General features: G+C 43.9%; 2 protein-coding genes across 42 annotated transcripts in view; both read left to right on the top strand.

Annotated features, from left to right (window-relative positions):
• The window catches only part of PTPRD (protein tyrosine phosphatase receptor type D), a 1,533,354-nt gene that overhangs the window by 943,190 nt on the left and 564,039 nt on the right, over positions 1-26,125 (top strand). The gene's annotated exons all lie outside the window — the stretch shown is intronic.
• On the top strand, positions 17,641-21,632 carry LOC143841153 (uncharacterized). The gene is made up of 4 exons (XM_077344976.1): positions 17,641-19,514; positions 20,075-20,158; positions 20,338-20,421; positions 20,701-21,632. Exons 1-4 carry the CDS (start codon positions 18,893-18,895, stop codon positions 21,198-21,200), a joined length of 1,290 nt encoding a protein of 429 aa, XP_077201091.1. The 5' UTR covers positions 17,641-18,892; the 3' UTR covers positions 21,201-21,632.

Raw genomic sequence — 26,125 nt, 5'->3', positions numbered from 1 at the left:
ATTTCCAGCAGATTGTCTGCTAAGTGGCAATGTTGACGCTTGAATGCATAACTGTCTACTTTATCATTAAATCATGAACTTATCTGTCAACAGTGGCAGCTCTGCACCAATTCACTAACACCCTTTCTTTAAGAGAAAGCAACCATACCCAGTCTGCAAATTTCCAGAAGGCCTCTCTTTTCTCATCCCATAAGAACATAAGAAGAACTTTGATGGATCAGACCCATGGTGGCCAAGAGATTTCATCAGAAAGGCCATGAGAAGAGCACAAAGGCCCTCCAGTAAATGGGGCTCAAAAATATACTGCCTGTGAGTATGGAGATTTGATTTTGGCATCATGGATGACAGCCATGGACAAGATGCAGAAAAGAAAAGTTACATAAACAAAAATCACAGTGCCACACACTAGAAGTACAGTCCTGGCACAAAACATAAAGACTGTCTTCCCAGGCAAGTGGGCAGTGTCAGGAAGCAAAATTAATCCAAGATACGGACAAACCAGAGCAGCCAGAGGCACACTACACAAAATTTCTCACCTTGAAATGAAGTTAATCCACAGCCAGCGTTGCTTTTTATCCTCAAGCTATGAGCTTTAAGAGAATAATCATGATTGGGCAGACAGAGCGATCCTAGTGTCATCCTCCTTGCCTGAAAGTACTGCCTCTATGACTCTTTCCACCTGGATACAGGTATTCCCTAGAATCTTAGCTTTCATCCCCGTATCTAAAAATACCAGTAAGATATTTTCAGATATATATTTCAACCAGTTATATTCAAGCATTGCATCCCTAACTGCAGCAAAATAAAATAAAAAACATAATAGTTTTGTGACACCTGAAAGACTAAAATGTTTTATGTAGTGCAAGTTTTCCTAGACGAGAGGCCCTTTGGTAGCAAAATGGATAGTAAAGTTAACCGGAAGCCAGAGGAAAATTTCACCCCTTTAATGTGTTCTTCTTCCTTAGTTTAAGTTCCTATGTTAGTCTGCGTTGGATTGCAATAAAGAACTAGTGTTCTGCCATTTATGTGAGTACATCAGTTTTTGGTCCGCCCGCCCCCTCATGAGATTACAGAGTTGGCAATGAAGGTACAAAGGATGGACCCATATAGAAAAACTGAGGAATTTGATTTGAAAAGGGAGGAATGGCAGCACTATATGGAATGACTGGATCACTATTTTGGGGTTAATGGAATCACAGATGCCACTAAACAGAAAATGATACTTCTCAGTGTCCATGGCAGCAAAGCTTATTCACTCTTGCGAGGGCTATTGCACCCTGAGGAGCCTAGAGACAAAAGTTGCACAGATTGGCAACAGGTTTTGACTGACCATTAGACCATTAGACTTGTGCGATTCGGCCGCCGAAGTGTCCGTTCTCTCCGGGTACAGCCAGCGCCGCACTGCGGGGGGGGGGGGGGCCGGCAGTGGCATGACAGCGGGTGCAACCACGCAGGCACGGAATCGCACAAGCCTACTGACCATTACAGCCCAAAGCCTAGTATCATTGTGGAACATTTTTAATTCCATAAAGAATGAGGAAAGAACGTGAATCAATATTAAAGTGTATAGCTGAGCTCCGAAAACTGCTTGTTTGGAAATGTTTTGGAGGATTTGCTAAGAGCTAGATTTGTGTGTGGTGTGCAGGATGAAAAAATTCAGTGGCAGTTATGATCAGAAAGAAATCTATTTAGCCCAAAACTGTAGAACTGGCAACAGCCATGAAGGCAGCAATGAAAAATGTCAAGGATTTAAACCTTGACCCCAAAATCAAGCTTGTGAATTCTGTACATAAAATACAAACTAAGATGCAGGAGCCTCCGGCCCAGGTCCATTCAGGTTGTGAAGCTCTACTGAAACTGGCAGTGGTTTTCCAGAACCTCAGGTCTTTCTCATCACTGGAGACTGGAGATTCTGCCACGGAATCTACACAGGTGCAGGTGTGCATTTGTAATATGAAATTGCTTTTCTGTATTGACTTATAAGTGTAAGCATGCCCATTTGGAAATATTGGGTGAGGGTGGAAACATAACTTTGCTGAAGGAACAGAAAGCAGTAGCAAAATACACATGATCTAGTCAGAGAATCTGTTTTAGAATTTCTCCTGGTTAAACTGGAATGACAGAAGAATGGAATGTATAGCAAGGGAGATCAACTCCTTCCTACCTTTTACTGAACAACTGCACTTTTGATGTTGATCAAATACCAACTAAAGAGTGCTTACTGGGCAGTCTATCATTTGCACAAATATATGGAAAAATATATCAGTGTGAGGGAAACAGTTTTCACTGAATACAAAATTGCTTTCAGAGTCCAGCAACTTTATATACTGGGTCTCATGTAATTAGCTTTCATCCACAGTAAATTATCTGATGCAATCCTATTTACATATTCCTGCTGATTTTTTTTAAAAAATGTTTGGTTTGGAGACAAAGCTACAAAGAAAAGAAGACAAAAAATATATCCCCCAAAACATTTAGTCTTCTCAGAAGGAAAAGTGGTGGGGAGGTCATTTTGAATGTTAAATGCTGTGAACAAATCTGGCCTGTTTATCTTTTCTGGGAATCTTTTATTAGTGTAAGAAACAACATAAGTTAAAGTAGCTTAATACAGTGAGATTATTATTGTTGATTTATTGAGCAAAAATGTTATATGCTTTTTCAAGAGGCCTTGACTACATAGAGAAGGATCTGGGAATCTTTTGCCAAGGGACAGACTAACTTTCTAGTCAGGCGTCATCTGAAAATGAAGAAGAGTTGGTTCTTATATGCTGCTTTTCTCTACCCGAAGGAGTCTCAAAGTGACTTACAGTCACCTTCCCTTTCTTCTTCCCACAACAGACACCCTGTGCGGTAGGTGAAACTGAGGCCCATTATGCATGGCGGCACCTACTCCATGCTGCCGCCGTGCCATTGCGGAGGGGCAGGATGTCCTGCTGTTCCCCATGTACGCATGGGGGTGGGGCACACACCCACATTGTGCCAGACCCAGGAGGCCTGGGATGATGCCAGCCATGGTAAGTGGCTGGAGGGGAGGTAGGGAGGGGTTGGGGGGAACTGGGGGGCACTGTGCCCCTTCCATACGCTATGGTGGGGGGCAGGGGCATGCCCCTGCTGGCTCCACAGAGCCCGCAGGCGTGTGCAGTGTCTCTGTAGGGACATCGTAAATTGGGGCCGAAAGGCACGCCGCTGTCCATTAAGTACAGCACTGGTCCACTTCAGCCCCTGTTGCTACCCAGTGTATCCAGGAAGATGCGGAAGTTCCCGCGTTTGCATAACGTGGGCCTTCCATAGTCCTGGGCCGGGACACGCCCATGCAGGCAGCGGCGAGCATTATTGGGGATTTTCCCTGAAGCACTGCCGCCTCCAGCGTGAGCATTCTGCCCCATGCATAATGGGACTGAGAGAGCCTAGAACAGCTTTATCAGTGCTGTGGCGAGCCTAAGGTCACCCAGCTGGCTGTATGTGAGGGAGTGCAGAATCAAACCTGGTTCGCCAGATTAGAAGTCTGCACTCCTGACCACTACACCAAACTGGATCTGTTTGATTGCAGCCAAATAGAATGTGGCTTTCAGGACAGTAATGCTTCTCACCTCTTCATTCTGCTGCCTCCTATATGAGTTTTGGCAGAATGAGTCTTCCCACGCCTTTAAGAAAGACTATGTGCTTGCTTCAAGATTTGACATCTTTAACCTATTTTCTCATTTCTATCAGTAAGAATCTTAAAGTGTTATGAATTAAGTGCTTTGATCGTTATCCCTGAATGCCTCTCTTCTTAACTGATCCTTTGGAGGTGAAGAAACAGAGAAATGATATCATGTAGGATTCTCGTAAGTGATACTTATGGCCTGTTCCCAATAATGTGCTAAAATCCTTCCAGACAATTTGAATAGAGCCCTAAATTATCTCATCTTGGCTCATTACCCCCTTCTGCTTAAAAATATAGTTCAAATTTAAGCTTAAATTTAATTCTTAAAAGCTTGTTTTATTTGCACACACATGTTTTAAATCTAACACTTTTTTCCAATGCTGAGCACTTACTCATAACAGAAGAATTTCTGAAGCTATACTGTATACTTTCTCCATTTTCCTCATTAAAATGGGGCTTAGCCTTAGCTTGTTTGTCTGTGTGCAAAGATTTTGATACTTTTCTCATTCCCCCCCACACACATGCATCACACTGCATCACAAAACAAGAACAATGTTATTTCTTAACTATGGATGGATTCATGAACCACGGGAATATTACACTTTGCCAAAATGATATATTTCAAACATTAAAGGAAAGCTATGGTTTCTTAAAGAATTGTTGAATGTATACTAAGTATATTAAACTTATGCTCACTTGTAGCAGAGACTGGTTGGAGTAGGAGGGTTAAACTTCAGATCTCTTCCTAGACTGGTAGTTGACTGACATTCTTATATCTGTCCTTATTCCCTTCCACCCAATAGGCTAACTAGGTCAGTAATGGCAGTAATGGCACTGCCACTGCTCCAGTAATGGCACTTACTATCTAGGAAAAGCCTAGAGTAACTTTCCTGTTGGTTCCCCAGCCACAAGCATGGTATTTCTTAAATGAATTGGTGAATATGAGACTTGTAAACGCGACCCTGGAATTTTAAACTTTGTTGAATAGATTTCCTTTAAAACAGAATAGCAAAAGACACAGAAGCTGCTGGTAGCCAGCATCAAACATAACACTGAAAAATCAATTTAAAGCTTATATAAAAATAAGTGCAAAAGCAATCAGAGGAAATCCCTTACACAATCAAATGAAACTTCTCCACATCATAGACTTACATGCCTCTTGATCCCACCTGCAAATCTAGAATGACAAAGCTTATGCAGTTCCCTGTGCAAGGAGACTTTCCCGGAGGAATGCAGGAGATGCATAACTGAGCCTCTTGGTTTGGAGCTTTATGCATTTTGACAAACTGCTCAGAACTTGCTAGGGATTGGTGTTCCCTCAACAATGACATCAAAGTGGTCAAGAAGCCAATCCTGAGGGGTGTGTGGCTAAAGATGTCTTCTTGAGGGGATTGCAGTGCAATCACTGGAGCCTGACAGGGGCCAATTGTGGAAGCAAACCCCACCTCACTTTTTCTACCTAGTGAACTCTTGGGGCCGTCTCCAATCCTTTAGGGAGTTTCTCTCCCTGGATTACAGGCTGTCAGCATTTCAGGTCAAGAGGACGACCGCCATATTCTATCTTGGACTATTTTTCTTTCTTTCTCTCTTAAAAGAAACTGCTTTAACCCTCTTCTATTATTTATTTACTGCAAGTGAACACGGTGGATTGGGTGGAGGACAGCATTTGGCAGTCTCAACGAAAGCCATTAATCAACGCTTCTATAAAAAACAGCAAGTAATCTGAGTCGGGCTCTCCATCCCGGCTTCTTTTCACCTCTCTCTTTCCCTCCCCTTCTCTCTGCCTGGGTATCCACCTCGATTTGGGGCAGGCTAATTTTCTTAAGTAGGAGAAGAGGACTTAGATTAACTAGCAATAGCTTTTACAGCAGTTGTTTTGGTTTCTGGAGATAAAAGCTATGATTGGGAAGATCTCACGAGAACTCTGCTCCAGGACGAGACTATTGGCTTAACTGACTTCAAAACGTCATTTACTAGTGCCAGGAAATTCTGATGTGCGACCAGCTCTTAAAGGACACCTTTTTAGGCTATACTAAATTCAACTTGCAGAAAGTGCTTTAGGTCTGAATTGCCCTGTTTTTAATTTCCGTGCTGTTTTTTTGGTCTTCTGTTGTTGTTTTTTTTGTTTTTTTCATTCTACACTGAAGAACGTCGGAGGACTAAACAGACTTTCGCTTTTGCTTAGGACTGCATAGGATCTCTCCTGGCTATTTGCAATATTATCTGAGATTGGCTGCTGACTTATAAGCCTAAAGCTTGTCTATGTTAAAAAGAATGGCCCATCTAATAGAGAAACAAACCCAAGATTTGAAAGCATTTACAGAAGGTTTGCTTAAGAATATTTTCAAGGAGATCCAAGACGGCAAGGAAGAAGTTTTTAACAGGATTGATGGATCAATAACAGTGGTTGATGACAGCACTAAACAAGGTTGGAAATCATCAGCAGAAGAGAAATCTGAAATTTTGGAGATGGAAAAGGGGATGTCGGAGCTTCGCAGCCCAGATAAGGACACCCTTCTTTAAAAGGCACACAGCCATTTCAAAGCAACAGTACACAAGAATCAACCAAAAGATACATGGATCTGTTTTGAAAGTAATCGATTTAAAGGAGCTTCTCAGGAAAAAAATTGTACTGATATCGGAGTCCAGGAGGTGCAACTACCTCAAGATTCATCGTTGAATATTCTGCGGAAAAGAGTACAACTGCACTTCCTACGCCAAAGTCTAACTGGACAGAATATAAGTCTAGGGGAACAAGATGTAGTAAGCCTCGATATGAGACCCCCTTAAGAAGATTGGGGAAGGGAAAGGAGAAGCAAAGGAAAGGGGGAACAAGATGTTTGAAACAAAATGTTTGAATTTTTTTTTCTTTATTCTTCTTCTGTACACTTTTAAGGCAATATAATTGTAAGTGCTGGAAATCTCATGATAAAGTGGTTCCCCCCCTTTTTTTTCTTCTTTATTAGTGCATTGTTATTGGGCCAAAGTTCATACTGTTCTACAAGAAATGTTCAATGTTAAGCATTTAATTCAAACCTGAAAATATGGTGTTGAATAGCTGTCAGGAAGGCTCTTAGACTGTGTCAAGTATAAAATGTTTTATAGGTGGTATGTGACACCAAAAGTGACGGCTAACATTGCTAAAAACTGTTAACAAATGTTGGAAATTGGTGATTAAGTAGGCTTCTTTTTCTAAATGTGGTGGGAATGTGAAAAAGCTTATAAGTTTTGGGCAAAAGTTCATACCATTGTGCAGTTAACGTGGGGTCTTAGATTTCCTATGTAAGCAGAATCTGTATTATTTAAGTATATCTCCGCAGTGCCTCTCAGCCCAAATTCAAAGCTTAACTAAACGGAGACACTTAATGGAGAGGGTTTAAGTGTAACAAATGAAGACTATATTTTACTGTTCTTTGTATTAACAACTTATACTGTCTTATTTCTATATTTCTATCTTTGTGAAAATTATATATATTAGATTTTACCAAAAAGGAAAAGAAGTGAAAGATTAATGCCTCTTCCCAGGAGAGAGAAAAACTCTATTAGCTACATAGCATTTGACTCTGAGTTTTTTGGTTGTTGTCATTCAGGGTGCTTTAGGGTGCCTGGGAAGCTTCTTAAGTGTACAGCAATAGGGAGAAACTGAGGAAATGAAGCAAAACATAGGAGAGATAATAAATCCCAGTATCTATAAGAATAAATCCCTATATCTACAAGTCCACATGAACACATGAAACTGCCTTATACTGAATGAGACCAGGGACCCATGAAGGTCAATACTATCCACTCCACTCAGACAGCAGTCACTCTCCGGAATCTCAGACGAAGCTCTGCCATTTTATCTACTGCCTGGTCCTTTTAACTGGGGCTGCTGCTAGGCACATGATTAATTTTATAACTAGGATTGCCAGCATGTGGCTGACAACCAGTGGGAAACCTACTGGAATGGGGGGAGCTCAGCAATAATATTGGGATATTGCCAATTATGCAATGACATCATTTCTTCCATGACCTAGAACTGACATAGGTTAAACCATAGGGTTTAGTGTGAATGATAGAGTGGCATCTGCATATGATGGTGCAACTTCTGGGTTGTACTGGAAATGATGTTACTGGGAGTGACATCCTCTTCTAAGTATCTCCCAAACTCTCCACCATATTGATGAACTACTGCTAGCCCTTAGTAAAAAGTATGCAACGTATGACTTGGTAAAGCATATTTGAGTTAGTAGTTAATTGTATAATTTGTGTCTCATTTTTGCCTTACTGGGGTTTTATTATTCAGAAGTTACCGTGATATGTCAGAAACATGATTAACTTCTTATTTTCAATTAATTATCCAGGCTGATTTAATTAGTAAAAAGACCACTGAAATCTGATCAAGTGGTGTGCTTATTCTTCAGTAACGACAACTAATTTTGAAATATCTGGTTAACGTACTCCAGAGTAATTTACAGCTTTCTGCTTCACTGTGTCTTGTTTTTTTGTACTCAGTATTGAAAATTTGATCTTAATATTTCAAAACAGGAGCAAAAACTATATTCCATTTAATAGAAATAAGATTTAAGAAAAACCAGGAGAACACCAGTGCTCTGGGGTGGCGAAGTAGTAGTTTATTTTAAATAATAGGCTCTGGGCTGATGGCTTAAGGAAGTCATAGCTTAAGACAAACATTAGAATCAACTACTCCAAATGAACATGACCACCAGAGCTTCTTCTCTCTTGGTCCCTGCTATCTCAAGTAAGGTGCCCTGAGTCATCATCTTGATTATAGGATATCTAACCCACAATGGTTTATCTTATATTTATCTTGTTAAACGTTAGGCACAAAGTAAAAACAATTTTATTTGCCCATATATTGTGTTTTGATTTTTACCTTTTGGTTTTAGTGATGATTAGATTGATTATACCTTTTTCATATTTTTATTAAGACATGAAGTTTTAACAGTGTTATGAGTTGCCATAAATATTTTTGGTGAAATAAATAACTTGGATTGCTACTTTAATAATGTAATAGTTACCAATTTAGTTCAGCCTGGGATTTTGCAGAATGCAGCAGCCACACTAAGCTACTTCCGGACATTGTATTGGGACAGCATGATCGGGCGCTTCCCGCGTATGCGGACTGCCCCGGCATAGCACACGTGTGCACAAAACATCAGGGCTGGAAAGCCCAGTATGCTGCCTGGAGGTGGCAGAAGTAGGGTGGAGCTGGGGGTATGGGGCCCCCACCGCATGATGGCATGGAGTGGCATGCTATTCTCCCACCAGGGTGGAGGTAGGGAGGACTCCCCGGCCAGCTCCGTGGCTCCATGGAGCTGACAGGAGCATGCAGTGTCCCTGCAGGGACATGGTAGGTTAATTATGTATGGTGCCAGCCTGATGTAGTCCCCAGAGGCTCCCGTGGCATCCCTTCTTGAAAGAGTATTTAAGACATCAGCCCACTTTCAGTTTTTGAGCAACCTAACTACACTGTTGGAAACTTGATTTATGCCTTGATGTCTAGAGAGAGCCAGTTTGGTGTAGTGGTTAGGAGTGCGGATTTCTAATCTGGCATGCCAGGTTCAATTCTGCACTCCCCCACATGCAACCAGCTGGGTGACCTTGGGCTTGCCACAGCACTGATAAAGCTGTTCTGACCAAGCAGTAATATCAGCGCTCTCTCAGCCTCACCCACCCCACAGGGTGTCTTTTGTGGAACGGGAAGGCGACTGTAAGCCGCTTTGAGCCTCCTTCGGGTAGGGAAAAGTGGCATATAAGAACCAACTCTTCTTCTTCTTCTAGATCTCAGCTTTAAGCATAACAGTTGCCAAGTGGTAGCAGGCGACTAACTGCAATACTGGGTGGTTTCTTAGATGAGAACTGGTTCCAGTAACATCAGTCAACATAGGAAGAAAATTATAATATTCCAAGTAAGACTTGTGTGTTCAGTGGTATAGGCAGAGGTGAGGAGAACAGAAAAGTTACAAATATGGGAAAGTGTTCCAGAATCTTAGTGGGAGCGTTACTAGCCTTCAGATGGGGCCTAGAAATATCCTGATATTACAGCTAATCTCCAGACTACAAAGATCCATTAATTTGAAAAAATCAGGTACTTTGAAGGGTAGATCCTATGGCAATGTACCTTACTGAGATTCTTCTGTCCCCAAAACCCACCTTCCCCAGGTGCCTTCTTACACACACAATTTTTAAGGTTTTTTTAAACCCAGAGCTTGCTATTTTACTTAGAGGTCTTGTTGGGATTATGCTCTTCAGTGCCATTCAAACAATTGGGCTATCAGGAAAAATGGCAGGGTCCTAACAGTTTTGGCAATATGATCCTAAGCAGAATTACACCTTTCTAAATTTACTGAAGTCAAAGGGCTTGAAAGGCTGTAACTCTGCATAGAATTACACTCTAATTTAATAGAGAATTCTTCCTCCAAAGTATGAAAGCTTCATCTCTGGAGAATTCCTCAGTTGCAAGGCAACTGGGTTTACAGACTCAAGCACTCATAGACATAATTTACAGCCAAGCAGGACTTCACAGCTTTTACCTGAAAATTAAAACTTCCTCTACATTGATTCTTTATTAACATTAGCAGGGATTGGGACTTGTTTCAATACAGGTCCCTTTGTCTAGCAACTGGATTTAAGATACAGATTTGCCTTCTGCGAGCATAGTCCCCTCTTATTACATTATAATAGCATGACCACTTCTACTGCTTGATCCAGACAACAAAATTATGTACCAGAGGGAGGAAGCATTACAGAATTGCACAGCAATTTAATGCCCCAGAAAACATAGATTTCACAGTACTGTGCTCTCAAAGTGAAGTAAAACCAACATTTGCAGAAAAGAAGCAGACGAAATCCACAGTTATTACGGAGTAGAGGAACTGCTGAGCAAGTGGGAATTCTGTCCATACATAAATATTAAATATCAAAGAGCTTTTTGTAAATGCTGGAAAAGAACGTGTAAAACAAATGCAGAGGGCTGATAGGATAGCGTATGTGGCCGTAATGCATCTATCTGTAGAAGAAAACGGGTGTTGAATAAGGACAAAACATTAGCTTCGATATAGAACATCTACGTGATTCTTGTTTGCTTGTTACTGTTTTTTTAATTTTGCAAGGAGCTTCTTGGTATTTAAATATAGTTTCTGGTATTTAATTTCCTTGGTGGTTTTCTTACAGTAAATCTTTCATGGAAGGCTCTACGATTATTGTATTATTTATTGGGAGTTCTTCTCCCAAGCTGGTCTTTTGGCTGCATATGTAATTAGGTAGCATTTTAAAACATTAGTTTTATTAAAACGTTTCTTTCCCCCTTAAGATTGTATTCTCTTGGGTGAATCATTAGGCAGATTTTAAAAATCTGTATTATTGACCCAAGCAAACATGTATTATGCATACTTACGAAAATACATAATTAGGCATTGGGGCGGGGGGGAACCTCTGCATTTTAACCTTATGGGCTCCTGTGGTTTAGAAGATTACTAAAAGCTGTTCAATATATTTATAGACCTAAACAAGTTATTTTTATCAGAATATCCTGGATGCAATGTGTAACAGGCCAATGAGTCATGGCTTAACATTTTAAAAACTCAATAATTATTTGCTTGCTTTATATAATTGAGACCATTACCATTAATGTATTTGAAATGTATCACCATTGCTTATGTAATGAATCTCTTTATGACTGTCATCTCTGAAACTGAATTAGCTCACTAGCTGATGTTATGGTAAGCCATTGGTCTATGCTGGTTGTCTTCAGAGCCAGTTTGGTGTAGTGGTTAGGAGTGCGGACTTCTAATCTGGCATGCCTGGTTCGATTCTGCACTCCCCCACATGCAGCCAGCTGGCTGACCTTGGGCTCGCCACGGCACTGATAAAACTGTTCTGACTGAGCAGTGATATCAGGGCTCTCTCAACCTCACCCGCCTCACAGGGTGTCTGTTGTGGGGAGAGGAAAGGGAAGGCAACTGTAAGAAACTTTGAGCCTCCTTCGGGTAGAGAAAAGCAGCATATGGGAACCAACTCTTCTTCTTCTTCTTCTTCTTCTTCTACATCATCAAATGCAATTCTAAGTGGACCCTTAATAGTCCACCCATCTATTTTAACCAGATCATATTCCCCATAAGAGGAAATTAATCAATCCCAACAATTGCCATGTTCCCTCAAACAGGAAGTCACGGTACAAATCTATGCCCTAGAAAAGAAAAGAACAGCCAATGCAGAACCCAAAAGAGAGTCAGGTCAAAAAGAACCAAATAAGATCTAACATGGATGCCCTGACAAAACTAAACTAAACAGGGGTCATAGTTAATGTTAAAATGTTGAATTGTTATGAAACTGCTATTAGTACTATTATGAAACCACTGTTTTTCAATCGATGTTATTCTGGATTATAATGTATTTAACTTTAGGTTCTCCTATGCTCTATGTAAACTGCCCTGAGCTGCAAGGGAGGGCAGTATATAAATATAATAAATAAATTAAGACTAATGTTGACAGAGCAGTAGGGAAAGATGTACAGATCCAAGCTGATGATACCACCATAACCATGTCACTTTCAATAAAATCAGAGTCCAGTAGCACCTTTAAGACCAACAAAGATTTATTCAGGGTGTGAGCTTTCGAGTGCAAGCACTCTTCCTCAGACTATGACCTTCTTACATGACAAGGAATATATAGCAAAAATCAACTATGTTCCGTAAAGCTCAGTGACTCAGTAAAGGAAGCCATGGTCCTCAGTTTTTAGGTCCTAAGCAAGGCTGTTAATGATAGAATGTTTTGGAGGACATTAATTCATAGGGTCTCCATAATCTGGAAGTTATGGCATTTTACACACAAAAAAGCTGTGACAAAAAGTGCCAACCTCATTTCTTTCCCTAGATACACTGCACAGACAAATAGGGCATTCGTTCTGTACCTATCCCACAGAGCAAAATATGATGGACTGTATCTGATATAGACCTTCATATATCAGCGTCTCACGGTGCTCTGTGTGCATTGAGCAACCTGACATATTCCTCCCCAGTTATGACCTAATCATGCCTATTACTTTCATATTTGCACCAAAGGGAAAATATGAAGCAGGCAAAAAAAAATCCTCTAATTTAACCAATCATAAAAGATCCAACAAATCCTACTTGGTCCCAGAAGGTAACCAGCTACTCCCATGTTGTCCAAGGGAAGCTGGATGGTTCAGTAGCATACATCAAATGTCTGTGTTAAGAAGGTAGAGCTCCATTTTATTCAGCTCCTTTTAACCTTCTAGTTAGCTGTATTCCACCCAGCACCACTAATAATCTCATGCCTCAAACCAATGAAATACATGACACACATGATCTTTTGGGGTAAAAATGATGTAGAGAAACTGAAAGCTGTAGCAAACTGTATATAATCCCGTTTAGTAAGTCAATTTAATCATTCACTTTGTTGAAGCAAGGTTGAGGAACACTGGAACAAAGCACCCCCCAAAAATTTTTTTAAGGAACACGGAAGGTCTGATAATCTCTAGTGGGAAACATCTTTCTGCACTGATAAAGTCCCCAAGGAGGCCAACAGATTAGAAACATGCATGATACAAGAACTCTTTTAAACCAAACAAAAAATATCATTTAAACCAGCGGTCTGCAACCTTTTTTGGGTTGCGGACTGGTGGGGGGGAGGGTGATCCACACCCCGCGCAAGCGCGGCAGCACCCGCACAAACATGCATACGTGGACCTGCCGCTAATCCACGTTTGCGCCCGGTGGGGCCGCAAACGCACAAGTGCAGCAGTTTTGCACATGCACACATGCTTAGACCTGCTGCGCATGTGCGTTTGTGCTCCTGGTGGAACCACAAACATGCACGCACAGCAGGTCCGCACATGCGCACATGCACGAAACTGCCATGCGTGCACGTTTGCAGCCCCACTGGGCGCAAACGCGCATGTGCAGACCAGCATGCGCGTTTGCACCGCCGGCATGCTGGTGGCTGTGCTTTCCTCTCCCTCCCGCAGAAAGAATCTTGCTGGGCTGCAAGCTGATCGGCCGCTTTGGCGGCCAATTTGCTCGCGGCCTGGCGAGTTTCTCACTGCGGAGAGAGGGAGCAGTGGCCCGGTGCCAAGGCCTTCGTGGCCTGGCACCGGGCCATGGCCCGGCGGTTGGGGACCACTGATTAAAAAAATTACAACCAAGTTAAAATACACCTACAAAAACACATTAAAAACAAATTAAAACATAAGACAGAAAAGAGGGATCACTGAAGGAATGCCAGATTAAATAGAGGAATATGGCAAATGAAGGAGGCAGGCAGGTTTCTCTGGATTGCCACTTGCTTCTCTGGTTATTTTCAGAAGACTGTAGTGGTCAGATTGGTTCATGAGGGATTAAACAGTCCTTCAGTCCTAAACTATATAGGATGTTCATGGTCAGCACCAGGACCCTGAATTATCTTGGAAACAAGCTGTGAGACAGTGAAAGCCATATTACTCTAGTGTTCTGGTGTAATCCTATGCACCACAAAATACATATTAATGTTTTCATAATCAATCTCATGAGAGGTACTCATGTCACTAGTGTACTTCAGTAATATGGTCCCTACAATGCACTCCATTCAACATCCTGGCTGCAATATTCTGGACCAGTTGAAGACTTTGCATTTGTGAATTGTCTACAGATTGCATTTTCCCATTTTTCTTTGTATAAAATTTGAATGTCATGTAGGAAGAAAAACCAAATGTTAGTAATCAATATTTTATATGAGGGCAGTCATTAAGGAAATTACCTCCATTTATTCATATGCAATATATAGAAGTATGTGTATTATCAGGTCTAGTGTAGATAATACAGTAATTACAAGGAGATTTCGGTCCTTATATGACATATTTGTATGTATACAGCAGTTACCACATGCATTTGGTATAGTGAGTTGGTAACTTACTACCTCAGGAACAAACTTGAAGGATTCCATGATGATTTCAAGAGATATTCTTGACCCATGGAGATCTGAATGTTTGAAGAAGAAGAGTTGGTTCTTATATGCCGCTTTTCCCTACCAAAAGGAGGTTCAAAGCGGTTTACAGCCGCCTTCCCGTTCCTCTCCCCACGACAGACACCCTGTGAGGTGGGAATGTAGCTTCCAATAGCTATTGGCCATACATATCTGATTCCAAACCATCAAAAATAATGGAGAATAATGAGTCATCTATGCATCAAATGAAGTTCTGACTTCTACAACTTCCTTTATAAAGCTAGCCATGATTTCTCATATAAAAAGACTCTGGGGCTCTAGAATGGAAAAGGTAGAAATAAATTGCAATAGGAAATGATTTTTTTTAATTCTATGTACCACACAACATATATTACTGTTTGCGTAATCAGCCCTCATGAGAAGTACTCATGCCAGACAGCCTGTCACCAGGCTTGGAATGTGGTAAGCTCTGTTATGCAGCTAAGTCTCAGTGAAGTGTTCTTTTAACAAAAAGGCTCCAGCTGAATTATCATGAAAATAAAATAGAGCCCACAACAACAACGATGAGGACATTTTGAGGGCAGCAATAATGATTTGGAACCATCATGTTCAGGATTTTACAGTGGGAACCTGAGAGGTCATTCCAGAGAAGAAAGATATCTTGAGAACAGCCAAAGTTGATGAAGGTCCTTGTCAGACTGACATGGGTACATTGAACATAAAAGGATACCAAGGTGTGCAACATAGAACAGTAATCCAAAGGTGGCAAAGGAAGGAGAAACTGGTTAGAGGAAATTATGGAGTTCCAGATTCCTATAACTGGTGGTTTGAGCAACAAAACCAGATTACGATCTTTTATGCCAGAGCAAATAGAACAGCCTCTTTTGTTTTCATCCTATCTGTCAAAGGGAGTATAGATCTCATTTGCAATCATGCAAACTGCACTTCTATTCTAGGTGGCCCCTGTGTAAATTGAAAAAGATGGGAATAGTGGAAGCAGACTTTCAGGTGTTGAATTTTTGGAGTTACTTCCCCTGTATGGCTGTCCTCCAATTAAAATTGCAAATCTCCAAAGGAGTAGTTCAGTTTCTCCAGAGACAGCAGGTCTTTTTAACCTTGAAAATGCTGACTCCTGAAGAATTTAGGGAGGGTTTGGAGCTCTGCTCAGGAGATAATCATTGGTTGGTGCATTCTCATCATCTACATTGTTGACTGATGGCTGAGTCATTATGATAAACACAGTTTGGCACTTCCATCGGCCTTTGGTGACAATGACAGTTTTACAGCAAAAACTTTGTCTGTGTGTGTTGCTTCATGACAGTCCTATTCAACATTCAATCTACCCTCTGTTTCAATAGCACTTTTATGCAAATGATTGTTAAAACTAAACAGCACTGATGCATTCTTATTGATTGCCATTTCTTAAGTTATTTAGAAATGTCCCCTCTTGTGTTTCTGAGAAGTGCAGAGTACTAGGAAATGTAGCACTGCACGGAAACAGATGAGAAACTAGGTCATAAATGGGATCTCTCTCTCTAAAAAAAAAATGATTTGTTTTAATCTTTGTAAAAACCAAGGGATAAAGAAAATATTTCATAAGCATTATTTAAAGCTTTAAACTACTGAATAAAGGGCTTATATAAATAGCTTAAGATAGGTAGCCCACTGCTATTACAGTCTGTAGGTCAGCTCCTGTTGCAGCTCCTGTTAAAATATATTAGAAAGTGGGCACAAAAGACTTCTGCCCAAAGCCTTGGGGACAGATGGTGTTTTTTTAAATCTCAGTTACGCCAAATAGTTTCTGCAAACAGGTCTGGGTTAGTGCATGAAATCTAGCCTGTGGGGATCTACAAAAATCAATTTGCTTGTCAATACTGATTACCTTGTGCATTGCACCTTTGAAATCATCATGGAATCCTTCAAGTGTATTCCTGAGGTAGTAAGCAACCAACTCACTATGCTAAATGCATGTGGTAACTGCTGTATATATAAACATATGTCACATAAGGACCGAAATCTCCCTGGTATAAACCAGGCTGCCTAGCAGAGCTCCATTAGATAACTCTCCCTGACTCCTGTTGGGCAGTGCAATATTAACCAGGCAGCCAAGCAGAGCCTCAGCAGAGCGTGCAGGGAGAACTCTTCCTAAAGGATCAGCTCTATTAGGAAGTTTGATAAAAACCAGTTTGCCCAGGAAAACCTCAGTCAGGTCTGTGGGGAGAGTTCCAGCTTGGTCAGCTCTTTTGGGCAGTCTGGTGCAAAGTTACTGCCCCAAAAAGCCACAGCTGAACCACTGCTCAGCTGTTTATAGTGACTTATTTTTAAATTATATTTATATACTGTCCTCCCTTTTGGCGCCCTTTACCACCGGATTGGTTTTTTTTTGGGGGGGGGGGGTCAGTTTTGGTCTATTGGACCAAAGAAATTCAGGACTTCTGTAAAATTCCTGAACCAAATATTCGGGCACTAGGGTCTTGGTTTCTTGAAATTTTTCCTGATTTTTTTGGGATCCAATAGACATAAGCCAACAAAATATGGAAGGGATTGCATACCCCTACTCAGGAGTAAATATACCATGGTTCCCTCTAAAATGGTAGATCATTCCTTCAGTGGCAGAATTCACAACAAGAAATTCAGTGAAAAATTCAAAACATACTGTGCAAGAACCTTTTAATTTTGTCATCTCCCTGCTGTTTTCATGCCATTTTTCTTCCCCTTTGCCTTTTCATTCTTCCTCATTGTAATATTGCTAAATAATTTTTCCTAATACACCTGAGGAAATTGTTTCATCTGCTGATGCTCTGTATTCATATCATTCTGAAAGTTATTCCACAAGAACAAACAAAATCCCAGAATGCATCTATTAAAATAGAATCTATTCAGTTGCTTTGAGGCCTTTTCTTGAATCATGCTAAATGACTGTGGAAGAGCAACTACTAGGGGGCATTTCCCACGGCTTAAAAATAGCACAATGGTTGCTGATTGAAAACGCTACTAATTTGCCATAACGCACGACGTCGTAAACAATCTGCAACAATCCTGAAACCGACCCGCAAAAAGCGCTTCGTTGTAGCGCTTCTAGGGGAATCCAGAAAACTGGATTCACCCTCCGGATAGCGATACACTCCTGCAACCAATCTGCAACAGTAGCGCTAAAGACCTGTGCGTTACCATTGTTGCGGGTTCTTCAAAGTCCCTCCTCCCGAGCCTGTCCTCCAAACTTCCGGCGAACTGTTCGCCATTTTTTTTTTCTCCGAGCGAGCGGGGATCTACGAGGCAACGGGACAGCGACTGGCTTTCAAGCACGATCACTTTCGGAAATTCTGCCCGGACACCACAAGAGTTTTTCACAAGCACAGTGGCACACACCGTCACGTTCCCAAAATTTGCCCAAAGCTTAAAACCCCGTCTACCATCGGCCAGTCCTAGCGGAGTCAACGTACAGGGAGCATTTTAAAAAATTTTCCTCTGAGCGTGCCAACGAACATTCGCCGTTCGCAGTCTCCTGCTTAGCTTAGAGGGGTTCAATAGACATGATTCGTGGTGATTTCATGAGGGGCGGCTTATGTGTAGTGGGTCTTTGTGTGGTTCCCAGTGCGTGCTTGTGCTTGGGTGCGGACAACCCCTTCCATTGGCGGCTAGACCTCCGGCAAGCGGAGTTGCCGTCCCCCGTTCATTTTAAAAAATTTTCCTCTGAGCGTGCCAACGAACGGTCGCCGCTCGCAGTCTCCTGCTTAGCTTACAGGGGTTCAATAGACATGATTCGAGGTGATATCATGAGGGGCGGCTTATGTGTAGTGGGTCTTTGTGTGGTTCCCGGTGCGTGCTTGTGCTTGGGTGCGGACAACCCCTTCCATTGGCGGCTAGACATCCGGCAAGCGGAGTCGCCGTCCCCCGTTCATTTTAAAAAACATTCCTCTGAGCGTGCCAACGAACGTACGCCAGTTACATGTCATGTTTGGTTGATTTATGCTGTGGCTGGTGAATATTATTGGGGAACTGCCGAGTACTGCCGCACTTGCTCTCGGTTGAACACCGGCATGCGTTTGTGTAATGGCGGACATTTTCCTAAAATGGCTCCCGCTGCATGTTCAAACTGCTCTTCTCGCGTGTAAACGAATACGCGCATGCGTTAAGTCAAACAACAAGGGCGCCAATCTGGCCATTAGGAGCAGATCCTGTTCCCGCGCGAGGAGTTTTGAACGTGACATGTGACCTGATGTGGCCAATGTGCGTGTCCCCTGCTGCCCTCCACCAATCAGGAGCCGGCTAGTCCCTTTGTCTTTGTGTGCGGGAAGGTATATGATCCGTTGCACCCTGCACCTCCCACCACCATTTTGCTCAGCTACTAGCAAAAGCAACATGGAATCGTCTTCTCAAGCCTCGTCCGTCCCTGCAACCGGCCGTGGCCCAACTTGGAGGGACGCGGAGATCAGGGACCTGATCGGGATTTTCTCGGAGGAGAAAATCCAGGACGCGTTCCAGTCCTCCCACAGGAATAGGGAGGTTTTTGAACAAGTGGCTATTAAGATGCGCGCCCTGGGCCACAACAGGACCGGCCTTGAATGCCGGTCGAAGACGAAGACAATGAGGGCAGAGTACATGAGAGCCGTGAACCATAACAAGGGTTCCGGCAACGAAAAGGTGACCTGCCCCTACTTCGAGGAGCAGCGCCAGCTGTACGGGGACGGGGAAGGATCCGGCAGGCCGAAGCGCGTCGGCCGGAGCCTTAAGGTGGTTCGGAAGCCGGCTGCCCCGGTCGAGGAACCACCCGCTGAGGAGGATCCCGGCGAGGGAACCTCCTCCAGCTTTCGCCCTCCACCCCCCGTCCAGCAACGAGCCGCGGAATCGGTAACGCTGGACCTGATCGCCATCGTTCCTGGGGAGCCAGAGGAGGCTCCTGAGCAAACGCCCCTTGCCTCCGGTAAGTGATTTTCTTTTTATTTTATATTTCCTTTTAAGCAAATGTGTGTTCTGACGTTTGGGCATCGTTTTCTCGTGTGTTCGTTGCAACGCATAATACGGTAGGCTGTGGAGAGCTTGCTGTGGTTACTATTTGAAACGGTTTTAATTTTATAATTTTATAATTTAATTTTTAAAAGATTTTAAAAGAAGGTAGGCTGTGGAGTGCTTGCTGTGGTTACTATTTGAAACGGTTTTAATTTTATAATTTTATAATTTAATTTTTAAAAGATTTTAAAAGAAGGTAGGCTGTGGAGTGCTTGCTGTGGTTACTATTTGAAACGGTTTTAATTTTATAATTTAATTTTAATTTTTAAAAGATTTATTAAGATGGTTGGCTGTGGAGTGCTTGATGTGGTTAGTATTTGAAACGGTCATGTTTAACCAACAGCCCCAAAATATTTGCAGCATGCCTCGCCCATAGGCCTTCTGCAGTACTTTGGCTCACAACTTTGGGAGCTTGCTTTGTGGTTCATGGTGTATGCTTGCTCGTTTTTCACTATTTTCTGCTCTTGTCCACAGAGACACAGTTGCCAGGGACGGGGCCCCTAGAGTCTCCAGCAGCACCTGACGTGGATAGTGATTCGGGGGCATCAACTAACATTGGTAGGTATTAGTAAAAATAGGGGGGGGGGCTGTTTTAACTGCTTTGTGCTTTTCTGTTTGTGCAGGGCAGCAGCACTGCTAAGAGAAAGAAGAGAGTCCCTCTGCGTTGCTGGTGTAGGCTTTGAAGCTGGCTTTGCCACCCTTTGGTCCTAGATCTGTTTTTTTTCCTTTTTTTGCAGATTTCATACCCGGAACACAGGAGGAGGAACAGCCTAGGGTGCTTGGACCTCCTGCCCGGCGCAGGCGGATACAGATTCAAGATGGTGAGCGTGCATGACCTGTTCCTTTCGAGCCATAGCTGCAGGACAATGTCGCTAGGCACTAACCATGTGCTCCCTTTTAATTGTTGAGAGTCCTGCTGTGCAAGTAGGCAAAAGTAAAAGCACACCATGGGCAAACAAACAATAGCCATGTGCTCGCCGGGGATTGTTTAAATTCTTGGCAGGAAAACACGGGGACAAAAAAGAACACCATGTCCACCATGGTGTGTTTTGACTTTTTGGATGTTACTAACAGTTTTGTTTCTCATTTTTTGCCAACAGAGGTTCTTTCAGATGAGGAGGAGGAACCACCCCTGGCTCCAGGCAGCCCACCACCTAGAGGTGCGCTCCCAGCAGAGGAGAGGCTTACGAGGGAACGCGGCAGGCTGAGGCGCGTCTCCGTCTTGACAAGCGTGGGAGAGAGGCTCCTTGAGCACTGCTATGAGGAGTCACGGCGTGCCGCGGCCGCTGACCAAGCCATGCTCACACTCATTGCCCAGGAGGGGAGAAAATTGAGGGCAGTCCTTAGAGAGACAAACCAAATCCTACGCGAAGGCGTGGAGGAGGTGCGTCTGATAAGGAGACTCATGGAGAGGGCTGTAGCGGTCATGGAAAGGGCCTACCCTCCACAAATCGCCCCCCCACCACCACCCACACCAACACCACCACTTCCAGCACCCACCCCACCGACTCCCTCTCAGAATGCCTCCACCCAAACAAGAAGGAGGACTATTCTCGGAAAGAGAAAAATAAAACCAGCAGACAAGTACTCCCCCTCCTAGTTTTGCCCACTTTTTCTATTTCATGTTATCTGTGTTTTGTTGTTTGTTGAATAAAGTTTATATTTTTGACTCTGTCTCTGTGTACCCTACTGTAGAATCTGCAAGGCTGAAAGCGGCCTCTCTAGTGATTGTGTATATTGTGGTTCTGCTGTGTGGGTTGGAGGTTGGAGGGGTGTTAGTTCAAGGAGTTTTAGGAGTGTGGTGTGGGGTTAAATATGTGCGAGTTTAAGAAGTCACACTGGAGTCTTGTTATAAAATTTGCAATAACATTTTATTTTAAAAAACATTTTAACAGGGGAAAAACATTAGGGAATGAAACTTGGAGCCCCACCAGCACCACCACCCCCCACCCCCCTGGAAAACCAATTTTTTTTAACAAAAGTATACATTTAACAGGGGAAAAACATTGGGGAATGAAACTTGGAGCCCCCCCCCCCCAACCCCTACCCCAAAACACAAACAGGAAACAAAACTCAGGTCCCACCGCTCCCCTCCCCAGCCCCTTCCATCGCCCTAACTCTCCTGCACAGCCGTCCCACGGTCCCCCTAACTTTGCGCCGGAAGAGCTCTTCGTCCTCCTTCTTCTTAACTGTGGGGAGGGAGAAAAAGTACACATTAGTACCACACATATTTTCAAATTTCTTTAGTTTACATGCATACACTTTTAAGTGGCCTTAGCCACAGTGTGAGAAGAGTTGGGCAGTGGGGAACATAACCTACGCTCTTCCGCCTCCCTCTGTTGCCTGTGCTGCTCAATCTCCCCTTTCAGCTCCGCCACTTGAGCCTCCAGGGAAGTAACTCTGGCCTCCATGGCACGCAGCCTTGCCTCCACAGTTTCAGCTATAGAAATCAAACAAAGAATTTGATCACACTCCAAAAGGAAGCATCACATCAGGCTCCCATATGGCTCCGTGTGGGTACACACACATGGGTCTCCCTCACAGACATAAAACTCTCACCTGCAGCCTGTCCCGAGGTGGAAGGTCCCTCTTCCTCCCCCTCCTCACGCTCAGGTGCTGTTGCCAGCTTGGATGGTGATTGTGTGGCTGGGCAAAGAAAAAGACAAATCATAATTAAAAGCACACAAAACAGAGATGAAACACAGCTGGTGGACACACCACAGTTAGAGTCTAAGCGCATAACCAAAGTGGTTCTACAGTACTGGCTGGCTAAGTCTGAGGGGGTTGACAGCATCTAAATACTTTCTCGAATTTCATTGGGGACAGTAGGGGAAAGAGGCAGCTAGTCATTCCATGCATGTTTAAGGGCAAAACACAACGAGGGCAGCACTCACCCATATGCCTCCTCATGTCCAGGGGGGGCTTCCCAGCCTTCTCCCATATTTTCACCATCTGGTCGTGGAAGACCGTCCTCCCACTTGGCTGCGGGATCCCCCCCCACTGTTCCAGACTGTTTAGGAAGTCCAGCTTAAGGCGCTTGAATTTTGTCCGGACCTGCTCCCAGGTCCGGACATAGCCCCTCTCCCTCAGCTTTGAAGCCAACACCAGGTAGGCACCCTTGGTGTGGCAATGGGTGCTGGCCATTAGGCGGCCAACACTTTTTGATTGTAGCACCAGCTCCAGAAGTGCCTCAGCCTCGGCGCGCTGCCAGAAGGAGCCCTTCCGTGGCTTCGGCATCTTCGGAATGACGGTTAGGGAACGAACGTGCGTTGCTCCGATCGACCACCCCGTTTTTTAAATGTATCAAAGCTGCCCACCAATAAAATTATTCCTTGGAACATGAGTGGATTGATCCTCCGGTTTGACAGGGGTCGCCAATACTTCCTGGCTACCCGCCTCCCCGAACTTTCCCCATTCAGCGCTTCCGTATTGTGTTTGTCAATTTCAGTGGGGAGTTAGCATTTAGGGCTGTCAAAGTGCTTTTGGACCAGAGAATCCCCGTTTTTTTGCTGGCAAAGTACACAAACCGCACAAGACAAGGTTAAACAAAGAACACAAAACTTTATTCAACAACAGAGTAGGAAAAACAATTAAACACGCCTCCTGTTTCTGTAGATGTGGGTGGCTATGGCGTCCCGAACCTTGCACCCCTCAGCATATATCCTTTTTCTCCTTGCTTCAGGGATGTCCTGTGTATCCTGAAGGACTACAGGTTCAGGTTCGTCCTCAGGGAAGGGGATGTTATGTCCCTTGTCCTCGCATATGTTGTGCAAAATCACACATGCGATTATCAGCGGAGTCACATTGTCAATATGTACATGGAGTCGTGACATTAAACAACGGAACCGTGACTTCAAACGTCCAAAGGCACGCTCCACTACATTCCTTGCCCGGGAGTGACTGAGGTTGTAGTGGCTCTGCACGTCCGTCCTTGGCCGCTTGTAGGGAGTCATGAGCCAGCGTCGTAATGGGTAGGCTCCGTCCCCGAGGACCAACGCCGGCACACGCACGCCCTCAATGGTGGCGGTGGGGTTTCCTGGAACAAAGACCCCTTCGTCCATGGCTTTCCTGAGGTTGGATTCCCTGAAAACAAGGGCATCATGCCTCCTGCCACTCCACCCCACCTCGGCATCGATAAACCGGCCGGAGAAGTCCACTGTTCCTTGCAGGAGAACAGAGCAAAAGTCCTTCCTGTTCCCGTACTCTTTTATGCTTCCCCCGGGGGCACGGATAGGGATGTGGCTTCCATCGACGGCCGCAAAACAATGCGGGAATCCAAGCCTGGCAAACCCGTCCATACTCTGGAATAAGGGAAAGAAAAGAATATAAGCCATGGCATGTCAGCGTGGGGTGTATCGCGTCTTCGTTGCTGACCTGTCAAACAAGAAAAAAAATTTAAAGGGCAAAGGGGATGGAATGACACTCACCGCTCCAAGCCGGTCTCCGAGGCACACGACTTTGCTGAACAATTCCGCCTCCATGGCGAGGCAGAACTCCTTAAGGATATCGCCAACCGTAGTGACTCCGAGTCCGAATTGCTGGGCTACTGTCCGGAAGTACTGAGGGGTGGCCAAGTACCACAATGCGGCAGCCACCCTTTTTTCAACTGGAACGGGGCGCCGCATGCCAGTGACTTGCCTCTCCATGCGTCCACGTAGAGCCTCCACGAGTTCAAAAAATGTCCCCCTCGACATCCTGAAGTTGGCAATCCAGTGGTCATCATCCCAGCGAGTCCACACAAAATTCTCCCACCAGTCAGAGGATCGTTCGTCCACCCAGAACCGGGGGGGGAACCGGACCTCTGCCAGAGCTTGCCAGCGTTTCTTGGCCGCCATGGTTACCCTTACAGAACGTCTTCTGCTGCTGGTCAGCGTTCCGGCCACCCGTTCTCGGTACTCCGCGATAGCATACGTCCGACGCGACAAGGCGGTATTCATGCGCTGGACCACCGCGAGCATGTAAGCCAGCAATTGAAAAATAAGCCTCTCCATTGCAACGTTGACCTGTGCTGCGGGCAGTAGGCTACGCAAACAAAAGAGTGAGGCCGACCGCGTGTCTGCCCAGGTGCATATAAGCAGGTAACCTGTGGGCGTGTACTGTGGGCGGGGATTAACCAATCAAACATGTCAATGCATCTGGTTCCTAGAAAACAATAGAAAACACGTTCCAAGGGCGCCAATGATCGGACGATAACGCGTTGCTACGGGGTTTCCTGGGTTTTTTAAAAAAAAAGGGAACCCCGACAAGTTCGGCTTCAGGGTCGAGGTCAAAGGTGTGCCTGCAGTTTGATTGACGGGCACGGGAGGCCAGAAGCGCTAAAAAGGGACCTCCTTTGTAGCGATAAGACGGAGAACCGGAAGCCTGTGGGTTACGAAAGTGGCGAGAAGTGAAAGTGCCAAATTCCGCAAAAACCGCAGCTGTGCGTTACGGGCACGGCTAGTTACATTTCGCTACTTGAAGTAGCGCTTTCACAAACGGCAACCAAATAGCAACTTTGAGCTCTGTGCGAAATGGCCCCTAGTTTACATAGCAGTTGTATCACATCACATAAATTTTCACTTTGACACACTGAAGACAGTCTAACATTATGTGATTTGATTAGCTGCAGACAAGGTTAATTGATAATCTGCTTCTTAAATGAGAAATGTCAGTATAGCAGGGTATCTTATCCAAAAGCACATCCAGACGGCTATTGTCAAGAACTCTTTTATCACCACCCTATTGTGAGCTCCTCCCAAACCCATAATGCCCATAGACTGCAATTTATATGTAAATTGAACTAGTCGGAAGACCATGCTGATGTGAATCTGATCACAGACAAAAGTCCTAAACATTGTAGAAAATGTCAAAAAGAGAAGCGAGAAAACTGGCATGAGGCTAAGCGCCTGAACAGGTATGTATGCTTATGAATCAAGGAGATTAATAAACTATGGATAGGAAAATGGACAGATGATAGCAAGATGGACCACTAAGTGGGCAGGCCTGATGGGAGGCAGGTAGACATTTCTATATTTTGCATTTCAGGAGGCCTCACCACAAGTCGTTCAGAAGAGCTGAAGTGGAAAAACGATACTTGCTTGTGAAATTAGCCATGCCTAAATTCATGCATGAACAAGCCCTTTCCCCCAGAACACCCATCACATCTCTCTTCAGAGCAGCAATTCAGTGTGCACCTTTGTGGTAACATGCTCCATTATATATGCATAGGATCAGGCTATGTGTGACCCAGGTACTGTAAGAGAAAAATAGCTCCAAGTAATATAATATGTGGATAATTTATATCCTGGGACCTGTAAACAGCTTGTAATTCCTGTGAAGAGCCATCTCTTTAGGAGCAACTTTTCACACATATCAGCCAGCTTGGCTAGGGAAGCTTCTCCTTGATACAAATGCAGGGCTCAGTTCTAAATACACTTAGCAGTATGCTTGCTGTACTTCACTGATACTAAGAACATGCAGTAAATTAAACCAACAGAGGAAGTCAAACACTTATGTAATTAAGCCCTGAATCGGACTGGATTTTGG

Source organism: Paroedura picta, chromosome 7 (genome assembly GCF_049243985.1).
Source record: "Paroedura picta isolate Pp20150507F chromosome 7, Ppicta_v3.0, whole genome shotgun sequence".
NCBI lineage: Eukaryota > Metazoa > Chordata > Lepidosauria > Squamata > Gekkonidae > Paroedura > Paroedura picta.
Note: the sequence above shows the minus strand (reverse complement) of the source record. Positions and strands in the feature narration are given on the sequence as shown.

Coding starts and splice junctions, on each gene's coding strand:
- LOC143841153 (XM_077344976.1), top strand. CDS start 18,893: ATGATCCGTTGCACCCTGCACCTCCCACCACCATTTTGCTCAGCTACT. Junction 20,159..20,337: donor GGGGGCATCAACTAACATTG/GTAGGTATTAGT, acceptor CTTTTTTTGCAG/ATTTCATACCCGGAACACAG. Junction 20,422..20,700: donor GCGGATACAGATTCAAGATG/GTGAGCGTGCAT, acceptor TTTTGCCAACAG/AGGTTCTTTCAGATGAGGAG.